The 12,855-nt window shown below is 40.0% G+C and overlaps 1 protein-coding gene across 1 annotated transcript; it reads right to left on the reverse strand.

The window, feature by feature from the left end:
- Positions 1 to 5,092: 5,092 nt before the first annotated feature.
- On the reverse strand, positions 5,093 to 10,621 carry LOC117398024 (tubulin polymerization-promoting protein family member 3-like). Its single transcript, XM_033997017.3, has 4 exons — positions 10,501 to 10,621; positions 7,550 to 7,755; positions 6,832 to 6,985; positions 5,093 to 6,563 (listed from the first exon to the last, which is right to left on the reverse strand). The coding sequence occupies exons 2-4, from the start codon at positions 7,738 to 7,740 to the stop codon at positions 6,369 to 6,371; spliced, it is 540 nt and encodes a 179-aa protein (XP_033852908.3). The 5' UTR covers positions 7,741 to 7,755; positions 10,501 to 10,621; the 3' UTR covers positions 5,093 to 6,368.
- Positions 10,622 to 12,855: the final 2,234 nt, after the last annotated feature.

Raw genomic sequence — 12,855 nt, forward strand, 5'->3', positions numbered from 1 at the left:
TTTTACTCAATTAAACGGGATGGAAGTTTTGCACCAAAAGAGGCCCGTAGAACGAAACAAACCCCCCATCTTCAGTCTGGCCGAGTCCCTCTGCACTGACCAGCACCTCGTTCTGCCTTCTAGGCTTCGTTTTCATCTGTCTCTTGAAAAGTGTCCAAACAGATTGATGAACATCAATTTAAAGGGATTGGAACCATCTAAAAAGCAGGTACCCTACAGTACTCCAGTATCCTCTAATAAGAAATGCTCATAAAAAGAATCAATAAGATGGGATTGCTGCCTACAAGGGATGGCCAGAAATGTAGCATTTACTATGAAACTACATCAGGGTATTTGCATAAATGAACTTGTCTGTTTTTTCCATGTGTATCTAATCTTATATCAGGAGGCTTGGTGGTCCAGCAGTTAGAGAAAGGGGCTTGACACCAGGAGGTTCAAATCCCAGCTCAGCCACTGTGACCCTGAGCAAGTCTCTTAACCTCCTTGTGCTCCGTCCTTCAAATGAGACGTAAAACAAACTAGGTCCTATTGTAAGCGACTCTGCAGCAGCATTTGTGATGCATAGTTCATCCCCTAGTCTTTGGATAAAAGCGTCTGTTTAATAATAATAATTAATAATGTCAGCCCACAGAGGATTAGATATTTGAAGAGAGAGAAATATAAGGAAATAAGAAAGCAGAACGTACCTTTTTGTTCCGCAAGTTTACAATGCAGCTGCAACCGAGCACCCTTTTAAGTCTCAGTATTTGCTGCAGTGTGTTTCACAACCGCTGTTAAAGTCACAGTACTGTACCTCTCTAATCTTACTGGCTGTCTTGATCACCAGCTCTGATCAGTGTGCAAAGGTTTCCTCTTCTTGGAAGTCACATGTTTGGTATAGCCAGGTACAGGAATGGGAGAGGATGTCCTAAAAAATCAACCTGTTTGACAAGCTAGTATATTGTACAAAGGCGTGTTTTTTTTTTTTTGTTTTGGCGTGGCACACTTTGCATTCATAATACATTATTCCTCGCTTATCCGATTGTGATGAAACTTGGTATTAACATTACCTAGCTCAAGTTATTGAGGATTTCAGATTCTGGGGTATAGGGAGGCGTCTGCCTGTCTGTTGCATATTTACGTGTATCTTGAAAACACAAAAAGTGATTCCCCACATTGTAAATTAGTTATTTGATATACTTTTTCCATGACCCCTTCAATGGTTACAGTACTGAATGACATCTAGATTATTAGCTTCTAATGTGAGATAGGCATGGTTCAGCTGTGTTCTTCAAGATACAAGTGGCTAAGCTTGCAGTCAAGTGCAATTGAGTGATCAATACTGTGAAGGGTTAAACCCACCTCATGCGGTTTGATTGACACTGCTTCTCTGCCAGAGTGAAATATAAAAGGATACTGAGAGAACAGGGCTGAGGGGCAATCCTGGTTTCAACTCCTTTTTAAAATCAAACGTATTGTTATTATTGTTTGACAGCCTGAATTAAAATGCCCCATCCAGATAAAATCGTGAGACTGCGTGATCAACAACGATTGAGTATTGACAAACTGGCTGTTGACCGGGCTTATGATAAAACCAGTGCTGAATGTGGGTGAGGGATAAACTAGGCAAAGTTAATCCTTCTGCCACAATGTAAAAACCTGCAGCTTTGCCAGATCGAGGTTGGTTTCAAAGGCGGAACGGGAGTTACGAGTAGGAATGAAACCTAAAGTAGACAGTTGCTACGCGTGCCTGGTATAAACCAGCACCATACTTGTTTGCTTGTTCCGTGTTTGTTTTGGCCACTGTGCCATTTTGTTTTATAAAGCGTTTCTGTTTTGTTTAAACCTTTTATTTATAAGTTAAACGTGCGCCTCAGCGCTTTCATACCCTGCAGCACTGACTGAATGTGCCCATTCTGTTCAGGTTCTGACGTCCCCCACGAAGCTATCCTGTGACAGGTGTGTTGGAATTGATTAAAATAGAATATGGGCTTGTGATGGGGTGCAGCCTATTTTGTGGTGGTTTTGTGTTTTTTGTATTGTTTAGAATGGATATGAGTGAGTTTGGGGTGTGGTTCAGTGAGTTTGTGTGAGGAATGTGTGGAATGTGCCTGGGCTAATGAGGTGCGAATTGTCCAATTAGCCCAGGCACCTGTATAAAAGGGAGTGGTGGGGTATGTTAGTTGGTGAGTGTTTGTGAGAGTGAGAAGACCTGTGTGTGAGAGTTAGTGGTTCTTTTTTGGTATAGTTTGTTTTTGTGTTTGTCTTTTTGGTTGGCCAGCGTGCCTTTTGTTTTGTGTATTTTGTTTAATTAAAAGTCTTTTATTTTCCCTGCACATCCTGACTCTGAGTCTCCTTACCTTGGTCAGCCTGTCACATGGCTTTACACAATGCATACCTCTGCTTGCACTGTGCTTTATTAAACTTCAATGTTTTTACTATGGGGTAAACTTGTGTAGGGTAAAGCTGATAAAATATTGAGCGTGCACATCAATTTGCAGTTTAACAACTATATAACGGTGTCGCCATTCTTTGTTTTTTTTCTGTATGTTTTATTAAGCAGATTCGATTGAATAGTCAACATTTTCTGTACGGGATCAAGTTTAAAAACTTCACAAACTGAGACCGAAATCAATATTAAGTATCACAGTGAATGTTATGCCTACGTATGGTCAGAAGTTACTTTTGTTTTAGATTTTTGGCTGCATAATTGCATCCCTACTTCTGTCATTTAAATCCACACTATGCTGCGCGTGGAGAACTGTGTGAAGTAAATTACTTGCTTATTTAGAATTGTGATACCAGCTTCACTGAGGGAAGAGAAACCCAGTTGGATTCACAACGGTCTCCAGGGACTGATTAAATGCCACGAACGTGCAAAGGTGCCGGTATGGTGTCCTGGCATCAACAACGATAAGAGAAAAAGTGCAGACAGGTGAGTTCTGTCAAATCAAAACAAACCAACTCAAAGAAAGGAACCTTTGATGACCACCCCCTTGCAACAAGGGCCCTGGCACAAGATTGCAGCATATCTGTGTGAAGGGACAAAAGTGCCTTGTGGTTGTTGACTACTTTTCCAGGTTGATTTCCAGTCGTCAGGTGATTTACAAGTTCAAAAGTACGTTTTTGAGTAAACTCACAGTCCTTAGATGTTTTAATGTCCTTTTCCACTGGGACATCGCTAGTTTATGTCTTCCTTGCGTCAAAATGATTGTTGTTGCACGTGTGAATTATCTGTACATAATTCAACTGTCCGCTCAGCTTAATCCAGTTCAGGCGCCACCTAGCCCCGGTCACCTTGACTTCAGATTAAGACCTTAAAAATGCTCAAATCCAGATGTCCATTTTATAAAGCTTTTTTTTTTTTATCAGGATCCACTTTTGGGTGGGTCAAAGCTCCGTCACCCAGCCTTGATTGACCGATGTCAGAGGTTGCACCTCTATTTGAGGGCGGCTCTATCCGGACCATAAGTTGAGATCTTGGGAAATGTAGTTTAACCATTCTTCTCTATTTATCTTGTTATTTTCTTAGATATTTTAATTATCACTGAAGGTGTATTTCACTAGGGTCGGTGGTCCTCCATCACCTGGCCTTGGTGACCTCTGACCAACGTCGGAGGTCGCACCTCAAACGAGGGCGGCTCCTATCGGTCCAGAAGGCGAGATCCTGGGCCAAACAGTGAATCATCCTGCACTACACTTTACATCTTACAATGCTGGGCTTCGATCTTTGAACTGCAAATAAACTCCAGCTAATTTAAAAATGTCAGTTTTAGTTCTCTTTTCCATACCTACATTGTCTCTTGGTAGATTTGCACCTTTAAACTTGTTTTTACTTTCAGAAAATCAGGAGCAAATTTTGCTCTGGACCAAAAAGCTGTGAAAATCACTCTGTATTCGCTAAATTCATTTGCCAATTTACAATTCTCAGGTTTTTCAACGTTTTAATTAAGAATCAGAGTCGGATTATTAGCAGTAAAGGGTAATAAAAAAATAGAAACTGAAAAGGGGGGGTGGGCAAAATATATTGCCACTTAGGGGCATCAGCTGCACCGACACTGGTTTCAGGATTGTCTGATTAATTTACTATTGCTGAATGACTTGGGTGGAGCATTCGTTCTCTATTTTACCCCCAAACAAAATCCTGAGTCTTCAGCCAGAAACTGGCTTTTGAGGGTAAATTGAAGACCCCATTTCAGGGTACCATTCTACTCTTGAGACGTCATTAAAATATTGAGCATATTTTTAAAGAGGAAACAGTTATCTATTCAGGGTATTTAGTAAGCAAGGGGTCTGAGTGAAGAGACTTGGGCAATACAATCTGCACCCCTAGTCTTGCTGTAAATCATTTGCTGTTTCCAAGCTTTTGAACACTTACTGCACATCTTTAGCGATTACTCACTAACTAACTCATGAGTGGCAAATTCAATGACAAACAACTTAATTGAAGACATTGAGAAAGACTTCTAGTCAAAATGTTTGTCATTGCGTGAATTACATTTCATTTAGTATTGTATGCATCCAGTACAGTATAGAAGACTTATTGCTCAGTAATGTACGATCTAAACACGCTTAATATATCAAACTACTGATAATGTAAACTTGCACTGATCAACACAATATACTGTGTAGTGCACAGTTGCATTGTAAAACACATTCATGTAAACCCACTCCTTTCAAATATGATGTTATTATTATTATTTTATTATAATCAAGTTTTTTGTGTCTTGTTTGTGCTTAAAATTACTGGAATCATGCTAAAACTAAACCTTGTACAGAGAATAATTCAATCTATGTGAAAAAAAACAATCTTCCAAACTGCAGTGTTGTGCATCTGTGTTTTTACTTCTCTTTGAAGGTAGCTTGAGTATAATTTAAACATTTTCTTCTTCAAATACATCCGAGAGCGACTCAAGCATCACAAGGAGGAAACTGACCATTTGGATGACCAGATCCAAGCTGTCAGTACATTTTAAACCCTGTTCTGTCCACCTTATTGCAGTGTGGGCTGAATGGCTCCCTCCCATGAGCACATATTTTTCTACATTCTTAGACACTGAGAGACAGAGGGATTCAACTGCAGAATGTACCAAATAAGAAGTCTCAGAAAATGTAGTTTGAATCATATTTATTTCTCAAGATGGAAATAAATGGCCAAGGCACAGCTGACAGTTAGCATGACACACAGTACAGTGGACAAATCACTACACACACACACACAGAGGCCAGCAGATACAGGAAGGCATTGTTTAGTGCAGAGAACGCCATGGAAGACACATGAGATCAAACACAGCCTGCTTTTTATTAGCTTCAGTTCTGAGTTTGGGGGGGGGGGTTAAACAAAGATTTGAGTAGAACAGCGAGGGAGGGAGCATAGCGTTCTAGTTGCAGTGGCACTGAAAGGGTTAAAATCCGATCGGAACCGTGGATCTGTGCATGTTCTTTTTTTATTTTTTTTACATTCTATTTTATAGTGTTTGCGATCATTCTAAGTGGTTCTGGGTTCTATTGCTTTGAAGAATTGAGTTCATTTTCCCCTAAATCTGTCTTTACCTGGCTTTGAGCTCGTCTGGAGAATCCTAACTGTCAAGCCTCCCTCGTTCCATTCACATCATGCTGTAACCAACTCTGTTCGCCCCATCTACAGTACACTCTGTCTATATTTGAGGAGCAGATGAGACTAGTTTAAAAGTCCCATTGTCCCGTGATTGGAATGGAATGGGGGAGGCTGTTCAGTCCTGGCATTTAGGATTCTCTAAACAATCTTAAAGCCAGGTAAAGGGAAAACACACACATTATCTGGAGTCACAGAATGATTGTAAGGGGATTGTAAAAAAAAAAATCTATTCAAATGATATCATAGTGACATTATCCTTAAAACATAATAACAAATAAATAAATACATGAATGAATGAATGAATGAATAAATAAATAAATAAATAAATAAATAAATAAATAAATAAATAAATATATACATTCATACCGTGAGAAAAAAATAACATTTAAAAAAAATATCTACTATATTAAGAAGACAACGTCCAGTAAGAGACAGGACACAGGGTTCAATGGGTTACGATTGAATGACCTGCGTGAGGCTGGCACAGCAATACGTTTTCAGCTTAGCGCTGCTTGCTTAACAATCACAATGTACAGTATTAGTCGTGGCAGAGAATTCACACAGCACGTCCGAAGTCACAAACGAAATCACGGTGCTGTGCAAAAAAATAAATAAAAAATAACCTCCACAATTTTTTTCCAATCATTGGAACAAATGCATTTTAACTAAGTAATAAAAAAATAAATAAACACTAATGTTGCATGCCGTCAAATATTTTGGTGTTTTCTAAAGCTGCAGTTGCGGAAGCTGACAGCAGGGGGCGGTGTCTCTCTCACTGGCTCTCCTTCACTTTCTCCTCGTAGGTCCCTGCTCCCTTATACGCCCCCACGTACCCGCTGGTGTCCGGGAGTTCCTCCCGCCCCGCCCGGCCACGCCCCTTCCCCGTTTCATCGAAGCGTTCCTTGTGCGCGCCGGTGAACTTGGCCGTGTCGGTCAGTCTGTCCACTGCGCCTGCCTTTGCTGTTTTCTGAAAAATAATCAGCGAGACGGTGACATTTCTATTGGAGGATCTCAAGAACATCAATAAAATACCAGCCAACTGGAGATAGGGAGATAGGGTTAAGACAGAGGGATGGAGACACTTCTTCACACACAGAGGGGTGAGGGGATGGAATGGGCTGCCTAGTCGTGTTGTTGAGGTAGAATCACTGGGATCCTTTAAGACCCGACTGTATGGGGAATTGCTGCGGTGAAGGGGAAAAGGGGGAGCGGCTTAGGAGAGACGATGCACTCACGGTCACCCCGATGTTAGCTGGCTCCTTGCCCGCTATCAGACGGTAGGTCTCCTGCAGTGCCTCTTCCTCGCCCTTCCCTTTGAATCTCTTGGGAGCGAGCTCCTTCAGAGCCTGCTTGAACTGCTCAAAGTTCACCACTCTGGCTGACTTGGACCTGCAACATGATTAGAACAAAGGGACATAAAAAAAATGGTAACGCTTTACATTGTGTCTCTAATTACTGTGTATTTAGACAGTAGTTACTTAGTAAACACATGTGCACTTACACATCATTACAATGTTATCATGCATCGTTACAATGTACTTAATGTGTAAATATTTTTTTGCACGGTATGTGTAAGTACATGATTGTATCAGAAAGTGTTAGGGATAGAGTTAGGGTTAGGGTAACATAATGCTAAAAGTACATTGTAACTATGAATAATAGCATTTTAATGATGTGTAAGTGCACATGTATTTACTAAGTAACTACTTTGTAAATACACAGTAATTAGTAACTTAATGGAAAGTGTTACCCAAATTTACAATCGAGAAAAGACCATACCTACAATTCATCAGCACTAGATTTATTTTTTATTTTTTCTAATGCTTCATTAGACTTTGCTGTGCTTTTTACTATGGGAAACTTTTAAAGGAATTTTGGGAACTGATTCGGGCAGAATTAGTTGATAAAATAATGAATAAGGCTTTGAGGTCTGAGGTTCTCGCTGTTTCTTACTTGACTTTGGTGAAGACAATGTCCACGTCGGTGCTGGTGATGTTTTTTCCGTCGATGACCCGGCAGTCCTTGCACAGCTTGACGAAGTTCTTCCCGGTCATCTCCTGACCGCTGGCCTTGGTATCTCCATGGACTGCAAACTTCTTGAAGGATTTTGCCAGCTCAGCCAAGTCCGCTGCACCTTCTGCCATCTTGCCTGTGTGAATCTGCAGGAGCAGGGAAGCGGGTCAGTTTACGTCAGGCTGTATTTGCAAACTTTTTTGGGGGTGTTTTAATCTTTACATTGGCTTATAATCAGTTCATCAGTGCAGAATCGATTATTCCCATTTCTCATTTGCCACAGTGTTAGGCTTAACGAAATGTCACGTTTACATTAAGAATCACTTGAATTTGCTAGTTATGCAAGATCTTTTTAGTGTGAGTTTACAGTCACGGTACGGCAGTAAAAATGAGACTGTCCTTCCAATCGACTTTTAGAACTCTCAACGAGGAAGTAATCTGCCATTGATTGGCACGCGATTGTAAAGGTGAGGGAAGGGCAGGTTTTTATTGTTTTTTAAATCATCACATTAATAAATAGGTGTGTTTTGGGTTATTTAATACCTGCGGACAAAATACTTCTTAAAGGTATCAGAACACCACTTCAAATTCAAGTAGACCCTTTGTGTCCCACATTTGGGGTGATAACAGATACAGGGAGATTAAAATCACAATTCAATGAACATTTAATCGAATAACACACAATCATTTTTTATTTTTTTGGTATTTGTTAAGAACATAAGAACATAAGAAAGTTTACAAACGAGAGGAGGCCATTCAGCCCATCTTGCTCGTTTGGTTGTTAGTAGCTTATTGATCCCAGAATCTCATCAAGCAGCTTCTTGAAGGATCCCAGGGTGTCAGCTTCAACAACATTACTGGGGAGTTGGTTCCAGACCCTCACAATTCTCTGTGTGCAATATCTGTCTTGGGTAAGGTTTACTTGATTTATTTTCTTAGCACTTAAATGAATGACCGTCTCGTCTGTGCAGAAAATCAATTCCTTTAATGGAGTCTAATTGAATCACTGAGCAGAAGATTCCTGGAAGAACTGCACAGGTCACATGCTAAGAGCTGATGGCTAAGTGCAGTGCCTGTGTCTGAATAATCACCACAGCTTGGATATCCACAGGGAATCACTGTGCACATTACTGCTGCCAGAGAAACACACTACGGGTAAATGTAAGAGTAGGCGAAGTGCAAATAACTGTGGATGCAAAACTCAAATTGCATTGCAGCAATTATTTTGCACTGCGCCCTATGCAAGCTTAAGAGCAATGCAAATTACTCAACACGCACAAATAATGAGCCGCAATTATGATAATGAGGATGAAATAGAAAGGTTTTCTGAGAAGGAGCTGAGAGTCCGTACGGCTGAGGTCACTCAGCATGAAACTGAGTTGTTTGGAAAAACCTCACTTATGCATGTATCCTTAGGAAATGATATGTATTGGCCTGCCCTTTTCAGCGTGACATCCAGAAATGTGCCTAGCACCCTGGGAAAGGTGGATTGGGCACTCCCTACAGACATTCCAACTGTGGTCTGAAAGGAACCAGAGGCTAAGTAGTGCAGAGAACACAGTGCTTTGACATGTGCAGGGATAGCTGTCCCTAGACTGACTGTGGGGTCTAGCTCATCCCTCAATTTAGCTAATAGGTCTAGGATGACCTGCGGAGAGAGATGATAACGTTTTAGCACTGCATCCTCTGGCATCCCAAACAAAGTGACCCTGGGATTGAATATGCAGGGTCTTCTTCGTCTTGCCCTTCTCCTCCGAACGTGTTCCTGTCTCTCCTCAACAAGAGCCAAGTGTCGCCGCATCAGGAAGTGTACCTCAGCAGCCATCCTGAAGCCAATGACAGGTCTCTGCAGGTGTGCTGTTATACAGCTCTTAGTTACTCACTTCTACAATGGCTTGCACCTTGTAAGAAGAGGTGTAAAGTTTTTGGAGGGTCAGCAATTGCCTAAGTGCAAGGCAAAGTCCTCACATCACATTATAATGTTTGTGCATGCTTAGTATCCTGATCCTGCCCAATTCCATTCTCTTTTCTTCATTTCAATGCATTTCAATATAATTTTAATGGATTAATGATGGCAAAGTGCAAACTGACACCCCATACAGAATCTAACACTAGCACTGTAATAATGCCAGTACCACTTTCATCACATTTGAACAGGCGTTTTCCACTATATCCCTGTAGCTACAGCGATTTCATCCCCTGCGTGGGAAAATAATGTTCTTTGAATCATAAAAATATCATGTTTTCAAATGATCACCGCCAAGCCATTTCTGATTATGACTTACCATCAGAATTCGAGCAATTAAGCAAACAGTATACAGGTTAGATTTAATTTCATTTCTTAAAAGGTTATGGAATAAACACGCTTTAAATACATTTGGTATGTTTGTATACCTTAAAAAAAGCCAAGCCCACCAACAGAACACCTTTGTTTACGTACTGCAGCATTTTTGCTTGTAAGAATCCGTTGAATATATCTTGAAAATGTAATTAGTCTGTGCGTACTACTGTCAGACTGATATCTTGTTTGAGCATATTCATAACATCCTACACCTTTAGAGACATTCTAAACGTTTACATTTGATGACAGTTTATTCAGTGTGGACCTTCCGATGTTTACAGACAGATTGAAAAACAAACGGTGACATACTTTCATGCGACAGAACTCCAGTCGTCCATTTACGTATTTGATAATATACACTTATCGTTATAATATACACAATCGTTCCACAAATGTTTTATATTGTATGTAATAATAATAATAATAATAATAATAATAATAATAATAATAATAATAATAATAATAATAATAATAATAATAATAATAATAATCATCGGATACATTCTTAACAAGCAATAAGACAGGTGAATGTCTGGAATTCAGAGCTTACCTTGTGTAGTGTAGTGTACTGTTTGTGAGGAGAGTATGTCAGTCTCTAGCACAGTCTGGGATGCGCTCGCTGTGTGATGTGTTGTTGTGATGCTTGTCTGCTTACGCACATGAAGCAGGCTGGAGGACGGTACTGCCCAGCACTAAATGACGTCTTTCTCTCCCTCTCCCTCCTCTGTTTCTTTGTGCATCGCTTCCCTCCTCCATCTCACACTCACACAGACACACACACCCATATACCCAAGTCTCCATCTCTCTCACGTTTCAATTTAGTAATGCGTGTGTGTGTGTGTGTGGTACTCAATTAGGGCTACATTTGACATTATATTGTCCCTTGTTTTATAATTATATATTATCTTTTTTTTTTCTTTTATTTGGGTATCGAAAGTAAGCAGAACGCATATGCAGGACATGTTACAGAATAGCAGGTTAAAATAACCTTAAGATATTACTTACAGTCTGAGCTGAATTTTAAAATGCCAATGCAAACCAATAACGACGCAGTGGCATCGGTGCCAAGTTTCATCAACTGGAATACTGGTCCGCACTATTTGCTGCTGTGAGGGGGAGGGGTGCGGACAATGATTAATCTTACCTAAATGATTACAATTACATTTGGAAACTATAAAAGAAAAATAAGACAACAACATTGGCTAATTTCAAATGATCGAATTTTCCACTTGAATTAAGAACCCACCAATGAATGGAATACAATAATATGTTGAGAATAACACTTTTTTTAAACATCATTGTTATTATTTATTTAGCATAGGGAAGCATTGTAAAGCACAGAGAGGTCTGGTAAAGCATAGGGAAGCATTGTAAAGCACAGAGAGGTCTGGTAAAGCATAGGGAAGCATTGTAAAGCACAGAGAGGTCTGGTAAAGCATAGGGAAGCATTGTAAAGCACAGAGAGGTCTGGTAAAGCATAGGGAAGCATTGTAAAGCACAGAGAGGTCTGGTAAAGCATAGGGAAGCATTGTAAAGCACAGAGAGGTATGGTAATGCACAGGGAAGCATTGTAAAGCAGAGAGAGGTCTGGTAAAGCATAGGGAAGCATTGTAAAGCACAGAGAGGTATGGTAATGCATAGGGAAGCATTGTAAAGCACAGAGAGGTATGGTAATGCACAGGGAAGCATTGTAAAGCAGAGAGAGGTCTGGTAAAGCACAGGGAAGCATTATAAAGCACAGAGAGGTCTGGTAAAGCATAGGGAAGCATTGTAAAGCACAGAGAGGTCTGGTAAAGCACAGGGAAGCATTGTAAAGCACAGAGAGGTCTGGTAAAGCATAGGGAAGCATTGTAAAGCACAGAGAGGTGTGGTAAAGCATAGGGAAGCATTGTAAAGCACAGAGAGGTCTGGTAAAGCATAGGGAAGCATTGTAAAGCACAGAGAGGTGTGGTAAAGCATAGGGAAGCATTGTAAAGCACAGAGAGGTCTGGTAAAGCACAGGTTAGCATTGAAAAGCACAGAGAGGTATGGTAATGCACAGGGAAGCATTGTAAAGCACAGAGAGGTAAGGTATTGACTATAAAGAAACAAACCAATGCAAACTAAGGTAACTATAAAGTATAACCATGGGGAAACTTCTAAATGACTATAGCGCACTTTTATAAGGGTATGAACAGACATGACATGGCTCCACAACACTATACATTCACTTCCTGTGTTACACACATTAGGGTCCCACCTGAGTTGTACACCTGTGTTCAAAACTGCACATAGGAATCTAAGTGGGTTTCTATTACCAGTATTATTATTATTATTATTATTATTATTATTATTATTATTATTATTATTATTATTTATTTCTTAGCAGACGCCCTTACCCAGGGCGACTTACAATTGTTACAAGATATCACATTATTTTTTACATTCAATTACATTATTTTTTTACACATTATTTTTACATACAATTACCCATTTATACAGTTGGGTTTTTTCTGGAGCAAGGTAAAGTACCTTGCTCAAGGGTACAGCAATAACACAGGAAAAGCAGAAAACGAATTAATCTTTGTAGCTGCTACTATTTATTAGGCTTTTCACTTTTTATAGATATTTGGTATACAACTTGATTCATAATTCACACAACATTGTCGGAACATAGTGAAAACTGGAGGGTACGTGGAGGAGGGCAGGCACTGGAAAATGGCTATGGCAGTCTGTGATGCACCGTTTGGCCACCAGAGGGCAGCTCAATATCATCAAGTAGAACTGAAAACGAGTCAAAACAATGCAAAACAACTAATGTTGCACGAATTATTATTAATCGCCCTTGTATATTGTATGGCCCTTATAGCAAAAAAGGTTGGACAGCTTTGTTATTAGGTTTTTACTGTAAAACATACTGCCTGCG

The sequence above is a fragment of the Acipenser ruthenus genome, chromosome 54, assembly GCF_902713425.1.
Source record: "Acipenser ruthenus chromosome 54, fAciRut3.2 maternal haplotype, whole genome shotgun sequence".
Taxonomy (NCBI): domain Eukaryota; kingdom Metazoa; phylum Chordata; class Actinopteri; order Acipenseriformes; family Acipenseridae; genus Acipenser; species Acipenser ruthenus.